Consider the following 20,973-nt stretch of genomic DNA (forward strand, 5'->3'; position numbering starts at 1 on the left):
CCATATGTAGTGTTTGGCACACGTGACATGTGACATTTAGCCTATCTTCCTAATTAAAATGGGGTGTGAGCCAAAAAGTGTTGCTAAGAATGCAGACTAGCAGCCATATGTAGATTATGATTCTAATAACTAATCCTACATTTTAATAGCAATGTATTTGAGCAATCCTAAATCTCAAATAAAAGTGCAACCTTTTGAAGTAAAACATTTCTATATGGATACATCACTGCATAAAACTTGCAACTTGAATTCTCTTTTGCAATGTTATCCAGTGCCATTTTCTACGAGACTAAAACACTTGCTCTTTCTTACTATCTAGGAAATGAAGCAAACTCTGTACATTTAGATTTTTTTTTTTAAACTGCCATAGGCAAACATTTTCCCATCTATTTATAAAGCACAGACAGGGACAGATTCAGATTTAATACATACCCATATTGTATAAAACAATATCCAATGTACATTAAGAAGTTATACTAATGGTTTACAAAAAACGAGATGCAAATGAGGCAGTAGACATGCAGCCAGAACATATACCCTACCTAAAGTTTGAAATGGATTTTCACCTTTCTAGTGCTGTGTTTAGTCAGTTCCATTGCTTCATATTGTTTTAACTCACACATAGCGGAGTCATTACAGTTGTTTTGCTTGGCCACGGAGGTGAGACCACATCCTGAACCAGGTGTTCTTTCCTATTTGCAGGTTTCTTCTATTTTTCCATATAGAGGTGGATATACAACGATCCAGTCCTGCTAGCAATTAGGTACTTAAGTGGGTCTTATTTGAAAGAAAAGTAATTAGGAACTGGTTTTGAATAGAGGGCAAAGAAGGACAAATGACAGCAAGAACTATTGAAGAACAAAGTGTGTGATACAAAAATATGGCTTTTATTTTATTTTATTCAAATGTTATTCTATACAAATTATCGTTATTTTATTACAGGTAATTATCGTGTGCATGCCTCCACTATACATGTGACTATCAATCTACATATATATATACTTATTATTACGTCCTATACACATTTCAAGGTAGTTAATTTAGACTTGAAGGTTGTGTGGAAGATTGTTTCAGCACACTATACATAAAAACATGGCTTAATATGACATCTACGCGCGTTTCGGCTGGGGGCCTTCATCAGGGAGCCATGTGAGTATCCAAATGGACCTGTGAGAACCAGCATCATCTATTTACCCAGGTCCATTTGGATACTCACATGGCTCCCTGATATATATGTAGATTGATAGTCACATGTATAGTGGAGGCATGCACACGATAATTACCTGTAATAAAATAACGATAATTTGTATAGAATAACATTTGAATAAAATAAAATAAAAGCCATATTTTTGTATCACACACTTTGTTCTTCAATAGTTCTTGCTGTCATTTGTCCTTCTTTGCCCTCTATTCAAAACCAGTTCCTAATTACTTTTCTTTCAAATAGTATACCTATCCCGAATTAGGAACTCTAGTCGGGGATACCCCTTCTTTCTTACACATATATACTTAAGTGGGTCTTGCAAAGCTAAGATGTTTAATGAAGCATAGTCAATCTTGCCAAACCACAAATTTGGACTGCTACTGAAAATAAATCCCTCTTCTGTGAAAAAAGGATTTCAATAATAATCCATCCTCTGAAAGTACAACAAATTTAGATGATATCCAATATATGGCTTCATGTGGTTTGCTTGGCTTCTCATACTAAGCCAATACTCCTCAGAAATGAAATGCCTAAAATTAATAGAGCTGAGGATACATCTGAAAGGGTCCTGCAAACTCCTCTATTTCCTGTATATCATCAACTTAAGAAAGGAGGAAAAATAGAGACAATGGCGTTTGTAGTAGAGGAGAAAAAGAAAAGGCAACTGTTTGCAAAGCAATATGGCAGAGCTTGGTTTAATGACTGATATCCAGGCCCGCTTAAAAGTAACGCAAACTAAATTTGCCAACCAACCTAAAAAGCTGAAATGTATATTAATTTTAGGATACGTAAACAGAAAAGTATAAATCAGAAAAAGCAAACCTTGCCCAGAACTCTTCACACGAACTCTGCAGGCCTTCTATACAGACAACACCAGGTTTGCCAGGCATGCTAAATCCAGAAAGGCGGAGTTCCTTTGACCAATCCAAGATATTCTTTCTTTTGTGTTTATTATAGATGTGATGGCTGTAGATCCACATTCTTGTAAAAATTGCATCATTTGATGTTGTCCTCTGCGTGTCTTGTCCAGTGGTGGAGATGAGCTCCTTGCAAAGATAATCAACTGCGTGATCTTTAATCCACTCTGTAGCACTTAGGACACAAACCTCACCGTTGCAACAAGTTCTCAGGTATGTTTCAAGGTCAGTGTTCAGCAGAGCCTGCTGAGACCGGGTAAGCAAAGGAGCTCTATGACAAAAACAAAAAATGCACTTTAACAAAATAAAAAGATCCTACTTCAATGGCAGCACCACCATGTGTTACATAACTGTGTTAACACTATCCCAAATTTCTATAGAATTATAGATGGGTAGCTAATGTTAACGGTAAAGGGTTTCAAATGACATCTCGAGTTTCCTATAAGGTTAACAGAAACCAGTGGTGAAACGGATCGCTACATGTAAACAATTATATATTTTGTATAGACCCAGTTTCCAATTTAGGTAATTCAGTGAATCTGCTGTGTAGGTGAAGCCACACACATATCGCTTCCCCACCCCTTCACTGCTCACTCAGGCTCTCCCCAAAAAACACAAATAGTTGGCCTTCTGGGATCTTCACCCCGGCAACACCTACCACTGCCTCTTAAAAATGTATTCTATCACTTCTGTCCTGCCACTCGCTCCACCTTCCAAAAAAATAATACTTAGTATCCTTGCGCTCTCCGTCATTCCCCCACAAACACATCACTTGGTGTCCTAACACCATTTCTTATGACTTGCTGAGCTCTCCCTCCAACCCCACCAACCTTCCTGCCAAAGCTGTGCTCTCTACACATTATAAGAGAGTAGGGAATCAGTACGTTACTCAGTTCAGGCAGCTGCAGAACCATAGCTGACAGAAGTGATGGTTATTGGTGAAACTGGACCATCACAGACATTGTTCCCCCTCTCTAGACACTGGAAGGAAGCAGGAAGAAGGATGACTGCCTCCACCATTCTACCACCACCTACAGGTCTCTGGAGACACAGGTGAGGTGGAGAAGACAGGTGACCTCTGACTGTGGAAAAAAATATGTTTTGACGGTGATCAATTGTTTATTGGTCTTCTTTTCAGCAATGTCTGTGATAAATATAAAAAGTAATGCAGCAAGTTTTGCTGGAAATATCAGGGTCAGCCATTTTTGTTTTTGAGGCAGGATCACTATTTTTATTTCCAATTAGAGAGAACAGTGCCAGTGGTAGATGAGGTGTTAATAATGGTCATGTAAGTGGTGACCAGCACATCCACTGCCACGTGAAAATCTTTAGCTAGGCAAGGACCACTGAGGGGAGTCCGATTTAGTACCAATCAATGCAGATTTTACCTCATCAATGCCAACAGCTGGAAAGAGGGGACATTTTGGTATTGGACTTAGCCTTTGCTGCTCCAGATAAGCTGGACCTTTGCCAGATGAAATGAGGCATGTAAAGCATCAATTTTAGAGACAAAAAAGAGGCGAGTCTCTCCTAGTTCTAAGGAAAGAGTTGTGCATTTACCAGTCACATTAGATTGCTCAAGTTACTTTTCATTTTTAAATACTCCTCTGGTTCTGTTTCCAGTTACATTGATGCGACTGTTGTAGAATGCAGAAGGGCTGGCCGTTTCAAGCCTTTGACATACCTTCCAATTATAAAGATTTTCAATTTTTGGTCGGAGTCATAATTGTTGGGCCATTTGCTTTCAAGAGCTTTACACCTACATTTGGTTGTTTTTAGGCGTCAGTATAGAAGGGGGCGTAAGGTGTTTTATGATGGAATTTTATGGTCCTGATTGGAATAATGTGACCCACGGTGTTTATCATTTAACTACTTATATTTTTATTCAAGTGTTTCACATTATTATGCTAAATTGAAGGTGCTAAAAGCAGGAACTGAGCTTGATGTAATTTTTTTTCGAGGTAACCACTGCTTCTTGTTTTGGGGACCATTTACGTACAGTGAGAAGATAGTTAAAGTGATGAGAGTAGTTAGCCAGGTAAGTGGCAGGTAGTCCAGATGGATAACAAGACCAGGAGTAGAAATAAAGTCAATACAATGACCAGCACTATGGGAAAACATTTGACCAATTGCTCCAAAACCAACACACTGCAAAATTCAATAAGGGCACTCCAAGTTGAGGAGGAAGGGTCATCAGCTTTAAAATTAAATCAACTAAAATGAACAGCTTTGATGCAGAAAGAGCTATTGGGGCAATAAATTTGGCCAAAGCATTGCTAAAATAAGTAGCAGTACATGGGGGTGGGAGAGCGACACACACGTAACCCAGTAAAGGATACCACACAGGTGGAAGCAAGATTAAATACCAGGAATTCAGCTTGTAAGGAGCCATTGAGCATAATCGGATATAGTTTAAAATGATGGTGAAATAGAATTTCCACACTGCCAGCTAGTTTCTTTTCACAAGCAATATTTAGAATATTGTACTGGTCAGAAACTGCCAAGGCTAAGTAATGGGTGGAAGTATCACAGATCTAGGTTTCTGTTATAACTGATAAATTGCAATTCCCAATCCCGCCAAAAAATGATTTCTTGTTATCTGTATTTCCAGCTTGTACTATGTAAAGCGTTTACATTATATAAATAAAAAAAGAAATACAAAACAAATCATAAATTTCCCCCTACGCTTAGGCAACTGTATAGCGGCATTAAAACCCATGGAAAAAGAAGGGAGGAGAAGTCTAAAGGAAGATTCAGTGCTTAGTAGTGTGGTCGACTGGAGTTCTTTAATCACCAAAAGGAAGGGTTCATAACCGGTTGGAAGTCTAATACCTCTAGCTCTTTGCTTTAGGAACTGCAAAGATGAGCAACATAATCTGTGATGGAAACTTCTGAAGTTGCCTGACCAGAGGTACTGGCTGCTGCACCGTCGATTCAGCTGTGAAGGAGTACAGATGGGCCTGCCTTTGGCATGCCACTAGCACGTCACCTGCATACCCACTGCACAGATTTGCCATGGGAGCCCTATTGTATAGTTCTCTGTCCAAAACATATGACTGGAGGAGCGAAAGCAAAAAAGAAAACTAGGGCTCAGTCTGGGGATTTTAAGATGGAGGGTAATAAATGAAACAAAGATGTGAGGATGGCGAGCAGGAAGAAACATCCTCTACTTACACCCACCGATCCATCAATTCCGAAATCAGTACAAAAGTAATACTACCACTATCATGAATTTATTAACAAAATACATTGACTATTATTCATACAACATTTGGTGCAACACTGCACCTACATAAAAGACTATCAATATTTGTGAATACTGCCTAGTAGTACAGTATAACATGGTGTCAGCAAATGTCGGGGGTTCTACTGAAGTTAGGGACAGAGCCAGGTAATAAGGGGGAGTTTGCTGACTGCATGGGCAAGGGATTTTGACAAAAGGGGGAAAAGATATAAACAAGAGCGTACATCACGACTGGGAGGAATGTCAGACAGAAGCAGAGGACTGAAGCAGGTTGGAACAGGCAGTGAACTGGGAAGTCTGCAAAGGGCAAACTATATGATTACACTAATGCTACAACGAGGGATATAAGGGAAACAAGACCACTATCATATATAATATTTTGTCTGCTTCTTGGAAGTGATCTCTCTGTGAAGTGAAAAATATCTTACAAATAGCCAAGAAGCAGATTAATCTCACAGAATTCAAGGAGAGAACCAGCAGCTACTCTGGAAAAAGGAACCCCAGGTGATTCTTTGTGCCAAAGGCACAAGTCTTGCGGTCTAACAGGCACCCTTGGAAGCAATGAAAATCAGGATAATAATGTAAACACACAAGAAGACAAAGGGGAACAGAAGAAGGAACAAAGAAACAGGAACTGGGCTCAGGGAAACGATGGACAGGAATGAAAGTCAGGGAGAGAACTGGAATACACAAAACTGAATATTTTGGAAACCTGCACACAACCTAGGACAGGAATATGCAATCAGAATAAAGAATTTAAGACAAGGAATTCGCATATACAAGAGAGGTCTAGACGTGTGCAATCAGAACAAGGCAGACACAGGAACAAAGACAGGATTAATAAGAGATAGGCAGCAGACACAAATAGACAATCAGAACAGGAACATGGAATCAAGTAACAATGAAACCCGAAATCAAAAGGCAATCCTGGAATATAGTAGAAGGGTCAAACTGAAGGTAAGAAGACTCAGCAGTAAGTTAATTTGAAAGCCGCAGACAAAAATAGCAGGAGGCTCAGGCGAGGAGCACAAGTGCAGGGAGTGAGCAAGGTGCAAGGAGTAAAGTAGGTGCAAAGAATCTGGGAATCACCGATGAAGAGAAGGCTGAGCTGGAACTTGGAAAGGAAATGTGTGGCAAAACCAGGAACACAAAACAGGACACAAGTAAGCCAGGAACACAGTACGGGTCAGATCAAAGAGAATGAAAAGTCCAGAAGGCAGGTGTAAAAGGGTCAGAAGAAAGGCAGCGGGATCGAGAGGTAATAGCATGCCACCACCAGGGCGTGACTAGGGCACGGTTTGGAGACAGGAAAGACAAGGACGATAATGCATCAGGGAAGTGGGACAGAAACCAGGACTGGGAAGTGGAGAAACTAAGAATGGTATGTGCTGAGATGTATATTGTCCTTTACTGATGTCAAGGCGGGCCCTCGTGAGTGACACCAAGTAGCAGAATCCTAACAGCAAATACTGTTCAGTAAAGGAACATGCATGCCCTTCTGTAAAAAACCATGCTTGTCCATCAGTACAATAATATATTTACCCACTATTGATACAGAATACTGCCTACCAGTGATTGGGAAAAGGAGCTCCGGCATTCATTTCCCCATCCTTGTATAGAGTATATAATCCTTCGGCTTTCAAATCAGTGTTTGGCATTCCTGTGCAAGTAAGCACTGCCCGAAATATTCTGTAATGCACTTTTTCACACGAGAGATTAGATGGATACCATTGCTAATCCATGTATAGTGCTGCTGAATGGGGAAACGGAAGCACCTTCTCTGGGGTAACAGAACTGCTAGCCACTGAGCTACGACTTGAACCTGCATGCCACCCAAATACAGCTCCATTTCCTGAGGTCTTAGTCCTCCTCTTTGAGGGGATAATTTAGGACAGAGATTGCCGCTCTGTTGTCATGGTCATTCCTCCTCTTCCCAGTTAGGATCTTGTCAAGCTCTTTAAAAAACGGACACCAAATATAACTTTCCATGTTGTAGAAACCTCAGAAGCCACAACTAGTTTCCCAAGGACTGTTCCGACGAGAGGGGTAATCTCCAGGATTCTAACGAATTCTGCAATGAGTTTAGTGAACTGATATTGTTATGCAAGAGTAGCTCTACTTCTATGTAAATGTCTTATTCCCCAAGAATCCAAAGCAGCCACTGTTAGTGGAGGACTGGAAAGGCACTACTTTTGCCACACTTTCAATGGACAGAAGTAAAAAATTTGTCCCAATTAAGCTTCAGTCCTTATTCAAGTCCAAATCTATGAATTTGATTATTAGAAATAGGGGTGTAGGATGGGGGTGCAGCAGAGGCAGAGACCACACACTTCCATTCTAGTACCATGAAAACTAAGGGTTCCCACCCACTGGTTCACAAAGAAATTGAAACGCAATTCATATCTCACCTTCTCATTACAAATTAGCTACACACACTAAAATAATTTAGTTGAATAAAAACATTGAAATACATTCAAGTCATAATTCTCTATGAAACGTTACATTGCTTTCATATTTATAGCATATACCCACTAAATTTAATTTAATATAAATTATGTTTCAAATTATCCTTAAAATACTAAATTATATTATTAAAGCACTAAACTACACAATACATTCATCTCATCCTTATCTTTCTTATTTGATAGAATTATAAGGGTATGTTGAGTTAGGGTGATTTTAATATGTCATGGGGAAAACCTCACCCCACTGAAGGCTAAAAAGAAGTCCAGGGGATTGTACACGGTTGGACCCTAACATCATATCAAGAGTGACGTCAAAGTATACACAGAGAGAAAGCTGCAAATACAAAGCAATCATTACTCTCAGAAGTAATAACGGACATCTACCATGTTTACCTGCAATTTATTTTTTATTTGCTGGGAAATAGATGCGTTTGTTTTGTTGAAACATACAAAAGAATTATAGAAATAATCTTAATCTTTTCAGCATGATTTTGTGGTTTCGGGACATGTCCGTAAACAGCCACAGGGGTGGGCATAGGTGTTTGCTTAACGTTTATTATTTCACTTATGAGGGGATGGTACAATTATGAGAAAGGGAACTGTTCCACTGCATACTCCATATAAATATATCTGTACAGCATTAAGTTGAAAGAGTTAACTGTACTGTACCTGACAACAATTTCTGGCAGTATTGTTGGGTAACGGAAGGGATAAGAACAGGACAAAGAGAAAACCTCCTACAATAAAAACAAAACACAAAAGCTATCTTAAAGAGTAATCACAATACTTGGCTAAGATCTGTTTTTTGCATTTAACATGCGACTTACCTCTACAGTTTCAGAAACATCCAATTTTAAATATATTGTAAAATGGATTTTCGATGTTGGGGCACTTAGCATCTTCTTATCAACGAAGTCTCGGAGTTCTGCTAAAGCCAGCTGATCATTCACAACAAATTCATCTTCAGTGGGAAACATGCTGGCAAGCAGTTCAATTTCAGAGAGCTGGGCTTCGGCTTCTTCAACTGTCGACATTTTCAGCATATAGTATGAGTGTTTCTAAACAACAGATGAATACAAATGTTCTGAAACAAGCAGGAAATCCATCTCCTATACAAAGATCTCTGCCACATCTTATTTTACAAGTGGCAGGTGCTATGTAATTTAATTTACTAGATAACTCCATCTCATGAGGGCCACCATGTTCCAGTTCTGGGTTTCATTTAACAACCCTGTCCACTGTGGGGGTTTTAGTTGTGTTGTAATTCAATAGATTACAATGGTGTGCTAATGGAATGACTAAGGAGATATATAGTGTGTAAATGGACAAACTAAGGAAGAATATAGTGCCACTAATGACATGAAATAATCTAATAACCTCATATACAGGTCAACAGCAAAGTAAAATTGATAAAGATGATTGATTATTTAAAATCAGGATGAAACAATAAATGACAATACATACAAAAAAACAATCATAAAATATCGACTGAATTTTTCACAAGCAAGGCACCTTCACTTTGAACCTTTATGTTAAGATGAAAATAGAATTGAACAGCATCACAGACAATCTGTATTCCATAGTGTTCAGATAGTAAGTCACAGCATAGATCTAAAGAGTGCGCTTCTGTGCCCTGTGGTGACCTCCTAGGAAGTTGTTTAAATCTGCTGTAGGTTAATTGATTTTACCTCAGTACACATAACAATCATTTGCATCAATTTACGGTTGGGACCCTAGAGCCTGGACCGGTTTTCATGGGGGCATGCAAAGTGCACCCCTCTTTTACTGAGAGAGGATACTGGTCACTCTACCCAGGCTGGGGTAGACTGACAATGGTGGCAGCATCAATGTATAGTCAGGGTCAATCTGTACCCTTTGTGAGGGGTTGCCTACCAGCTCCCTCCTGGTAAAGTCTGTGCAATCTCCTTTACATTGGGTATTTTGCCTTTATCATTGCTATGATATGTGTGTTGAAAGTGAATGTGCTTACTGGGTGAGGATAGATTGGTGAGGCATTGTGTTTAATGTAAACCGCGCTGGTATCAGTTCTGCTGGACATTCCATCTCCTAGTGTACCTCCGTAGAACATGCAGAATCTTGATGGGTTGAGGAAGGAACCAGCCCTTATCTGTGTTTAGCTCAGGCTTATCATCTGGGTGATGGTCAGGGCCTCCTGGCTTGCAGTAAATTAGCATTCCTCCATACACACAGGTACCAAGAGATGGCAGTAGGTCTCTTCTCATGCAGTGAATATGCAGGAAATATGCACCTGGGGCTTAAGGCGCAACCAGGATTCAAATGTAGCAGACTCCAATTGGATCAGCCTATCCATTATGATTATAAAAGTCTGGCCCCATCAGCCAATAGATTGTTCATCACTTCACTTTTTAACTGAGAAGGCACATTCCAGGGTGGCTGAGTCAGCAGAGATCCAAGAGTTGAATCCCCTGGATTGCCATTCTCCCTGCTATACCAGACCGGGAACAAAGTCTGGGATTGAGATAGTGCTCCTGTGACAGATTGTATGCAGAAATGAATTTGCCAGTCTCACATACCAAGGAACCTGAGAGTTGAGCAGGTAGATGATTTTGCAGCATCCCAGGAACCTGAGAGTTGAGCAGGTAAATGATTTTGCAGCATCCCAGCAAAAAACAGCTATCTGCAAGAGTGTGGGAGACAGATGTGAAAGGGCATCTGCCCTGAAGGCCAAAGGGACTCCAGGCAGATGCTCAATGTAAGGAAACTTGCTACACATCACCAATGAGGGAAACATGGTAAACTCCTTACTGTCATTTAAGATGACACTGATTTGTCCCTGACCCTCCCTGGTGCTATGGGAGCATGTGGGTGCTTTCAGGTACCATCTGAAGCTGGAGAAGGTTGCCTTATTAAGTAACCTACCATTTGAACCCTTGGCCCTGCCCTAGGACTTGCATATTCTCTAGCGTTGTCCTCGCTTGTCCGGCATAAGCAGTAACCAGCACCACTATGGTGGAGGCCCTACTGGTAGGTACTCTAAACTGTGATCTGTGGGCTCTGAGTTAAAGGCTTCAACTGCTTTTTATGTGTCATTGGATGGTACCTGGTTGTGCTGGCATCTTGACCACTCAATATCTTCCTACAGTTTGCCAAGTGCTCTGTACTCACACCCTGGCACTCAATCTGTATACAGCCTTCCTGGCGCAATTCCGGTTAACTATGTTCCAAACACATCTAGCTATGAATCACTGGCTACCCAAACTGATCCTGTGGGTTGTACGTATGGGCAAGTTCTCCTTTTTTAGTCCCCGGAGGCACCATTCCACAGCAGATTCTCCAGAGGTTCAAAGCAAGGTGGCCATCACAATTGCAGCCAGACTCAGCCCACCATATGTTCCTTGTTGTAATTGATTTGGTGTGTAGTAGATGGGAGGAAAGTATTCCAATGCAGATTAGAGGAGTCCATCTGTTGGTGCTTAGTGCAGTGAACGACAAAAAAACTGGAATTCTAAAAAGCCTGTGTTAAATGAGAGACGGGACAATGTTTAGGATTATGGAAGGGTCATGGGTGATGCAATTGATGAGGAAAATAGCAAAATATATGGCCTCGCTGATGTTGTAAGGCCAAACCAGTACATAAATCTGTGAACGCACAATTGGCTGAGCATAGCGAAGTGGCAAGTAGGCATGTTGCTGGGAGACAGTAAATGCATCAAAATTCGTGCACTGCAATAATAGCTGAAATTTTGCTGTGCAAAAAGCAAAACTCCATATGCCATGAATATGGGTTGCCAACAACTAATGAGCTGACCTTAAGCCTCTCTTTCTGTGCAGATATTAGTTCTGGAAGACAGAGAGATGCCTACAAAAATCTGTAGTCCAGATTTCCAAATGGATAAGGTGTGTATGAAAGTAGCCCCATAAATATGGCATGTGTAGAAGACAACATGAGTAACTGTTGATAAACATGGGACGTGGATGTAGAGACTTATTAGTCTGATTTATATTTTTCCTCTGAGATGCATACCTAAAAATCACAATAATACATCTCTCACTTCGAGTCCATTCAAAGACAACCAATTTGGTGACCCCTTGACCCACTTGCCCATATGATGCTCTATTTAATCAACAGCTATGCGAATCTCCTTGACTTGACCTACATGAGTTTTTCCTTACTATTATTTTCCAACACCCTGCAGTGACATACCTTGATAATGCACAAACACGAGGCTAGGAAATGAAGTTGCACAGGATGCCTCCACGATCACAATCATACGTACTCACTTTCAGTCGTAGGACACTTCAGACACATGCAACACAATATACAAAAAGCGAAACAAGCAAAGGGTCCAGCCCTTTTTTAGGTTTCGCATAGGCAGCGCAAGCACTGCCTCTACAAGGCATCAAGTAATCCCTATATTTTGGCAAGCGGCCTGTAGTTTCTCCTGCCGTTTGCTGAATGTGGGCACAGCTCCTGCTAGCTGGCTTTTTAGTGCCTGTTGATGTTAAACTGACTTCTGTGTAGTCTGGTAGCAGCGGCCACTAACTACAGTTTTCGTCCGCCAGATCCCACTTTTTTTTGTGTCAAGCATCTCTGCCTGACGTAAATATGGCAGCGGGGCATGCGCATTGTCTAAGTGCCGGTGAGCGCAAGGGGTGGGCAGCACATGCTGCTTGTTTATTACGGTGCCGTGCTTACCCACACCTAAAATGACAGCAGCTGCTCGGTGTTTTTTGCCCTGTTCAACAGTGCGAGCAGACCTATTTTTGAGGGATGTTGTTTTCATTTTCCCTTCTAATAAAAGGTTATAATCTGTAAACTAGCTGTATGGTCTTCTCGTTTATCAAGCAGGGGTGCTATTGTATTATGGTTTGTCGTGCTGGTGAACTGTTATAAACCTCGGAGTTCATTACAGCACCTGGGTCTTGTGGGAGGAGAGCGCTGCCATTTCTGGGCTTAATCCTGAAAATGGGCTTTCTACTTTTCTGCTAGGTTTATTCTCAGTGTTCAGTATTTACTCCTCTCAGAAACCCTCTTGCTGTGTCCGTAATAACACTAGCACTTGCTGCCAAGGTCTTTAAAGCACTCCCCTGTCAAGTGCACTCAGGGCCAGCTCACGTCTTCAGTCTTGACGCGGAAATCTGACTAAAGACAACTGCATTGTTTGCTTCGTGCCTAGTCCTATCTATAGGTGCCTCTGAGATTCAGCATAGAGGGCGCCACTAATGAAATGAGCCACTTTGAATGGTTCTGGCCTCGGTTCCAATCAATGTTTATGAAGCCTGTCTCCCACAAGTGAGTCAGCGCGGTCCCATTATAAAGGAGCTGTCCTATCCATCTCTACTGACGCCTTTAATCTGCATAAAAACACAGTCCATGGACACATTTTTCAACCTTTACCAGGCCCAGAGGGAAGCCTGCAGTAAATTCTTTAGACTTGGCGGCTGTTGATTAACCAAAACGCACGTATCATCCCCCGTGACATTCCAGAGGGTATAATACTTCAGGCTTCCTGAGTGCTGGCAGTTAGTGTTTTTTTTAATTTTATTTATTTAAGAAGTTTTATATAGCATTGGCCTGACCCGGGGGCATCGGAGCGCTTTACAGCAGATACAGTTTATAACAAACAAAACAAAAAGAAAGAACACATTAACATTGTAGTTGGAATTTGCATAGTAGTCAGGGAAGCCAGGGTGGACAAGTGCTAAGAGCCTTGATCTGAAGGTGACCTTTCCTCACTGTGAGTTGCCGAAAGGTGACAAGCCATTTAAATCCCCTCTTGGCAGCACCACTTTAAAATTCTTAGGTTTTCAGACCTTTGACAGTTCAAGATATGTTTCTGCCACATCTCCTTATACAGCTCTGTGTAGTTAATTGTACTCAAAGTGGGAGGTGCAATATAGCCTTCTAACTCGAAATGCCGCTGTGAAATGTAGTTTTTATAATTGTACAAGAAAAAGGCCAGTAATAATAGCAAACCAATTAACGCTCTTTAACTGCCACTCTCACATCCCGTCGCAAGCAGCACATGTCAGCAGCTGAACGGCTTCGTGTAGCTTACATCACAAGCAGAAGCTGTATGACATCTAATTTTCCCGACCTCTGGAGGATGAGAGCCCAAGAGGGCCGCGCTAGGATTTAGACTGAGAACGCTGCACTAACCCTGGGCGTCGACCCAATTAACGGAGTGGTTTTTTTTAATGATATTTTTTTTAAGTTCCCATAGCACTGACATTGAATTTCACCTGATTGCGTTGGTTGCATAACATTGAACAGTAGATTATAAACTCTGTGATATTTTAGATTTATTTTTTGGGGTGTGATTGCTCTCAAACCTATCAATTTAGCGCCCACTTAACAATGGTGTTTATCGCAAAATCGATTGTTTTTTGAACGAACATTTTGAACATCTTAAAGACCGTTCTGTATGGATATCTGAACTCTTATTTTATTCTGTATTTAACCACAAAGTGACAATGTTGTAACGTATTTGCGCACAATCCGTTCCAAATGGCTATTAGTGTTTTTCCCCCCCCAGTGTTTCTGGTTAATGCTGCCTATTTTGCATGTCTGATGCAGAATTACTTGGAAGCGATTGTGATTGGGCACGGTCTACGCCAGATTCAGATATCTTTGCTGTTGTAGAACTTCCCATCCCCTCCTCTCTTCTTTATAAGCCGCTGTCAGATGTGTTTTTTTTTGGTAGGGTCGTTTTTGATAATTTAATTATAAAGGGCGCCTTTTTGTCACAGCAGGCTTCGTAAGCAGAGCACATGGTGCATATGCCTCTGTGAGGTGGAATTTCATCTACAGTAGGGTTTCAACACTGCAAGTCTGTTTTAAAAGAAGGGATGGGGTCGTTCTTTGAAACAATTAATTAATTATCCACTTAACTATACTTGTATTTATTTATATATTTTGAAATTGCAGTTGTGTTATCTCCTGTGTAAGAAATAGTCTTTTGTTACGGGATCAGATAGCGTTTTCCAGTGGGAGCGCGAATTGGACGAACTGTACTATCGCTCACGGCCCCTTTATTGATCATATCTATGGTGAACCACAGCATGCAATTAAGTATTACATAAAACATTCCTGTGGAATGGTAAGCGATTTGTTTTAAAAGATGTGCAGTTATTAACTTCTCAACACATTTTGCCGTCCTGTTTTAATTAAGTTGATATAGAGCACCATTTATGCATTAGTTATGCGTGCACGAGCTCTGCAAAGGCAGGCTTTAGACACACTTTTACAGGCTGCTTCTGTGGGTGGCACAACCAGTGCTGCAAGCCCACTAGCAGCATTTGGTTTACAAGCCCTGGGCACACTCAGTGCACTGTACTAGGGTCTGACCAGTAAACCAAATCAGCCAATCATGGAATCACTAATCCACACATCAATTTACAATAGGGAGAGCATATGCACTTTAGAACTGATCAGCAGTGATAAAGTGCCCAGATTCCTAAAATAGCCAACAACAGGTCAGAAACAAGCATTTACAATGCAACGGTTTTGCCTTTGGAAAAGTTAGAGCTATTGGCATTGTAAATGACAATTTCTTTATTTATGTGTTCGTTTTGAAAACTGATAAATAAATGGCATTGTCCTTTACAATGCCAATAGCTTAATCTCTCGCAAATGCCACACACACCCACACCGAACCCCCCACACAGAGCCCCCTCACACACACAGGGCCCCCCTACACACACACCCACAGAGCCCACACACACCCACACAGAGCCCTCACACACACTGCGAGACCCCCCACACACCCAGACTGAGCCCTCCACACACCCACGCAGAGCCCCCCCCACACACACCCACAAAGAGCCCCCCACACACCCACACAGAGCCCCTCCACAGACCCACACAGAGTCCCCTCACACACCCACAAAGAGCCCCCCCACACACCCACACAGAGCCCTCCACACACCCAGAGCCCTCCACATACCCACACAGAGCCCCCCACACACCCACACAGAGCCCCACACACACCCACACAGAGACCCACACAGAGCCCCACACACACCCACACAGAGCCACCCACACAGAGCCCTCCACACACTGCGAGCCCCCTGTGCAAGTTATACACTGTTGTTAGAGATGAACCGACCGCATAGGTAACCAATAGGTGTAAAAAGGACTTCAAAGGTGACAGACTGGGGAGAGAGATGATGATGTAGGAGTGAGAGATAGAGGGATTGTGCAGATAAAAGAGGAGTGTTAAAAGGGTTGTACACAGCAAGAAGTCTGAGAGGGAGTGTGTAGATAATGGGTAGGTTTGGGTGGGAGAAGCTCTTTGTGTAACATCAGTTGTACAAAGGATTGTACAGGCAACAAACAAGTGTGAAAGGGGCTGCAATGATGTACACTGGTGAAAGGGAGTGCTGCAGACAATAGCGAGGTGTCACAGAGGAACAGCAGACAGTAGGTAGGTGTGAGATAGCTGGGCTGTGAAACTAACTCAAAGATGGGAAAGGGTTCTTCACAGGCAAGAGACAGGTGTCAAAGGGTGTAAAATACTTTTGCACAGAGCAGGCTGTGAGAGATGGGGGAAAGCAAGTCACAATGCACTTTATTTCCAACAGGCTTGTGTTATCTGCAGAAAATGGTCAGCACCAAAGGAGATCAACATGAGGCCAAGTGAAGGCACCCAAGGGGTGCAGCAGTAGATTAACCACCCAAGAGGGGGATTTAGAAAGTACCACATAATCACAGTACATTAAGAGCACAACACAAAGCCTTGTCCGTGCCAGAAAGTAAGGGGTATAACTAAATGCATACGTACCACTAACGTCAATTTCTGTGGCTTAATGTGCAGTTTCATGCCACAAAAACTATAACTGAGCCCACAGTATTACAATGGACAATGCATCGCTTCCAGTTCACACTGGTCATTGTATAATTATGTAAGGCAGGGTGCCTATTTTGGAGGCGAACGTAGCAGACAATCTGTAACAAAACTATTTAAAAAAAAAAAGAAATGTCACATGTATTTCTTTCCGCTGAGGTATAAAGATGCTTAAAGCACAAGTATTGACAAAAACAACAGAAATGGCCTTTGGGACTCATTGATTTTGCCACTGGTTTTTAGCAATGATCTACTGCGTGCATGTTGTTGTGAGTGTGTAAGAGGCATGCGTGTGGTTGTCAGTGTGTGAGGGGTGCGCGTGTGGTTGTGAGTGTGTAAGAGGCGTGAGTGTGCCTCCAGAGTGCTGGTCTGTGAAGGGTGCGCGTGGGGCTGATGGCGTGCGTGTTGTTAGTGTGTAAAAGGCGTGCGTGTGGTTGTGAGTGTGTAAGAGGCGTGCGTGTGGTTGTGAGTGTGTATAAGGTGTGCGTGTTGTTGTGAGTGTGTATAAGGTGTGCGTGTGGTTGTGAGTGTGTAAGAGGCGTGCGTGTGGTTGCGAGTGTGTATGAGGCGTGCGTGTGGTTGTCAGTGTGTGAGGGGTGCGCGTGTGGTTGTGAGTGTGTAAGAGGTGTGTCTGAGTGTGTAAGAGGCGTGCGTGTGGTTGTCAGTGTGTGAGGGGTGCACGTGTGGTTGTGAGTGTGTAAGAGGCGTGCGTGTGGTTGTCAGGATGTGAGGGGCGCGCGTGTGGTTGTGAGTGTGAGGGGTGCGCGTGTGGTTGTGAGTAAGAGGCATGCGTGTGGTTGTGAGTGTGTAAGAGGTGTGCGTGTGCCTCCAGAGTGCTGGTCTGTGAAGGGTGCACGTGGTGCTGAGGGCTGTTGTGAGTGATTGCTGCAGCATGGGTGTGTGCCTGAGCTGTCAGTGGGGCCAGACTGCTAGAATGAGAGCACGGTGTGTTTGGGGTGCTGTGGGGAAAGGACGGCCTGTAGTCTGGAAGAGTCGGATATGCAAGAGCTGAGTGTAAATGGCCTCCTGTGGGGCACTGGCTGTCATGTGCGGGGCGTCAGTGAAGCCCCGGGTGTGACCAATGCATGTGTGTACCTGCGCCAAGGATCCAGCGAGATGTCTCGAGCAAGGACACCTGGTACAAGCTGAGCCCTGATGATGAGACGTAGTCCCCGGCAGTGACGTCACTCCTAACGCGCACATCTTTTCTATTGCAGTGACTGACGTGGTTGACCTGGACCTCGGCCTCTCGGGCCGCTCCGGCGGGATGGTCACAATCACCGTGCTGCTGGCAGTGGCGCTCTTCACGCTGGTTCTGGCTCTCATTGCAGCACTGGTCGTTGGGCGGGAAAAGTCACCGCTCCCCTAAAGATGGCATCGGCCATCACAGTGACTGACAGACACTTGCAGCACATCCCTCGCGCCCCATGAATGGAAATCACATGTTGTGCTTAGGGGGGACGTTTCTTCCAAAAGCACCCGCTTCAGAGCATTGTCCCAGCAGATTCATGTAGATGACCTTTCAGCTTTTGTGGTACAGAGCAATGCTTCAAGACGCCACGAGGCCACTGCTTGTTCTAGCAGCTAACTGAGCTTCGGTTGGCCATATAAACTGGCCATCCTTATTAACAACTTAATTCATTGCACATATGAAGAAAATATTAAATGATGGAAAATATATCCTCTGTTTAGGAGCGCTTGACCTCCGGAATTTCCTAGTGCTTGTTGGGGATAAAGTAGGAAGAATAACAACTCGCATACACCATGCCCACCGCCAGCCTAGGAGTGGCACTGCCCATGGCCGCCCTCAACATTAGTAGGCCTCTGTAAACATCGAGGCAGAAGGGGGTGGCAGGAAAGGAGTGACATCACTGCAGAGAGGCCATTCTGTTTGTGCCACCCAGGGCCGGCTTTTGGCATGGGCGAGCGGGCTCCATGCCCAAGGCGCAGGCTTCAGAGGGGCGTAAGGAGCTGTCTGCATTAATGTCAGCAGAGACCCTGCTTCTGGCTCCAGAGCTGCAGACCTGTTTTTAACACCCCATCAGCCTGCTTTCTTGCCCTCCCATCTCTTCCCACCCGCTGCTGCCATGCACCATTAACCCCCCTCCAACCAACAGCTTGGCACCAGGGTGAGATGCAAATCGGTGCATAATGCAGGTGAGTGGGGTGGCGCAGGGATCTGTGCAGAGGCCAGACACTACTAATGCAATCCTCCAGGGGCGGCCCTCTGAACCCAAGGGCTCCCGCTGCCTCGTTTTATTCACCAGCAGGAGGGCGCCAAATGCATTTCCGCCCAGGGCGCTACCCGACAAAGGCGGGCTCTGGAAGACAAAAGGGGGATAAATGCAGAGCAATCAAGGCACGGACAAGCATTGGTACTGGGCAAGCGTCCCATGCTTCCGGGGGCGACACCTACACAAGGACAGCAGCTCGTCCACGACTCATTTGCACTTCTGTGCAGCGCTGGGTCTGAACTTCAGGTGTGACGCATGTTTATGCAACAGCCACAGGGGCGGCGGGTTCCCTCTCCTGGCACTGTAACGGGGGAGGCCTTCCATGTTCGTTGCACGGAAAACACCGGCCATATGACCGAGCCGTAAAGATGCGAGGCGGGGAGTGACATACACATATGTAGTTACAACGTCATACTGTGCAAGGCCTCAAGGACCTGTGGATGTACTCAAACCTTCAGACTGTCGCCAGGTTCAGTCTGTCTCCAACTCCAAACGCGCCGGCCAGGCAGCCCTAGCGCCAAGCATTCCCTGCAGTTGTGTGGCGCATGCAAAGCACATCGGTGAAGTCACGAGCAGGCTCGTGGAGAGGGGTCGAGGTGTGCAGTGCCGTGATCTCACACTCGAAACAAGGGTGGAGAGCATTCTATGAGACCCCTTGCTGCCGGGAGGGCCCGCCGCCTCACGTCCGGCCCGTGTCCCGCCCCCACCCCAAGAGAAGGCCGGGGAGACTCAGCTCCTCCCCCCCCCCCCCCCCACCCCACCCAGACCCCGGTACAGAGATACCCTCTGCTCAGATAGCGCCCTGGGCAAAACCAGCAGAAAGCACGGACACTGCACAAGCGCTACTTCACCGCCTAGAGCCTCCAAGTCTTTCAGGAGGCGCTAGTTCCAAGTAGGCAATTGTTATCTACTTGGAACTAGCGCCTCGTGATAGATTTTGAGGCTCTAGGCGGTGCACTAGCGCTTGTGCAGTGTCCGTTCTTTCTTCTGGTTTTGCCTCCTCCTAGACTCGTGTGCATCGCACCCTCATGATAACTTTCAGAGCACGCACAATAAAATGAAGGGCTTCTAGGAGCTTGGAGAACAGTCCTGGATTTTGACGAGAATGTCAAATGTACATGCAGAATTCCAAATGGATAATTCTGCACAGTGGATGTCCATTTGTGTCAGATTAAAACATAGAATTATTTTCTCTTATGTAGTTATAATTAGAAGGAATATTTATTCCATGAAGTAACCGCTTTCTAAAAACGATGTTCGAATACAGGAGTGTTCCTTCTCAGCGCCAACTTGACCTGAAGCTTTTGGAGCGCTTTACACACGCATCACTTACATTGCCTGACAGGCCCTTTATTCCACTGTGCATTTACCCCGTGGGTCGGTGCCCTTGGGGGTGGTTTTGAAAGCCCCGGGCCGCTCCCGGTGTCCCTGTCACTTTCCGCAGGCCGCAGCTCCCCCATTTTAACTGCAGCAAAGAGAGGCGTCGAGAGAGATATATAGATGGGAGGGTGGGCATAGGTAGAGAGAAAGCGATTAGCGATGGAGAAGAGAGAGAGAGGCGAGAGTGGATGGGCTCAGGGAGGTATTGCGCAAAGAGTCGAAGGGGGGGGGGGGGGTAGAGAATGTGGTGTTAGGGGCCAGAGCTGTATCTTTGAAATTGGGAAACCCAGGTACAAGTTTTGGCGTCTTCTCAAAATCCTGCACTTCTGGACAAATTACTGAATCTCCCCGTGCCTAAAAATACCACAAAAAAATTAATGAGACATTGTGTAGTTGGTGCTGTAGCATGTTGGTGAAACTGCGCCCATGAGAGTGACGTGGTTTCTATGGCTGTACGTCAGACGATCACATATAGAAATATTCTCTGACATGCACATTGTCTGGTTGGGTGTAGATTTTTTAAATTATTAACCACATGGGGCCCTATTTTTCAGAAGGGTATTTGGACGCTATATTTTGTCAGCGTTTGAGTGGTGCGCTATACTTTACAGATGACTCTGCAGCTGAAACTGTTTGCAGCTGTACTGCAGTCGGGCCGTGCCAGCCCTCGGAGACCAGCCTCTTCACACGTCCCCCCTGTG

The 20,973-nt window shown here is 44.0% G+C and overlaps 1 protein-coding gene across 1 annotated transcript in view; it reads right to left on the bottom strand.

The window, feature by feature from the left end:
• RWDD2B (RWD domain containing 2B) overlaps nucleotides 1-20,973 on the bottom strand; it is a 34,847-nt gene that overhangs the window by 8,630 nt on the left and 5,244 nt on the right. The window contains exons 2-4 of the mRNA XM_078658389.1: nucleotides 8,658-8,888; nucleotides 8,500-8,567; nucleotides 2,027-2,392 (exon numbers count right to left, since the gene is read on the bottom strand). Of these exons, the coding sequence (XP_078514515.1) occupies nucleotides 2,027-2,392; nucleotides 8,500-8,567; nucleotides 8,658-8,873 (650 nt within the window). The 5' untranslated portion in view covers nucleotides 8,874-8,888. The remainder of the gene's footprint in view (nucleotides 1-2,026; nucleotides 2,393-8,499; nucleotides 8,568-8,657; nucleotides 8,889-20,973) is intronic.

Source organism: Lissotriton helveticus, chromosome 8 (genome assembly GCF_964261635.1).
Source record: "Lissotriton helveticus chromosome 8, aLisHel1.1, whole genome shotgun sequence".
Taxonomy (NCBI): domain Eukaryota; kingdom Metazoa; phylum Chordata; class Amphibia; order Caudata; family Salamandridae; genus Lissotriton; species Lissotriton helveticus.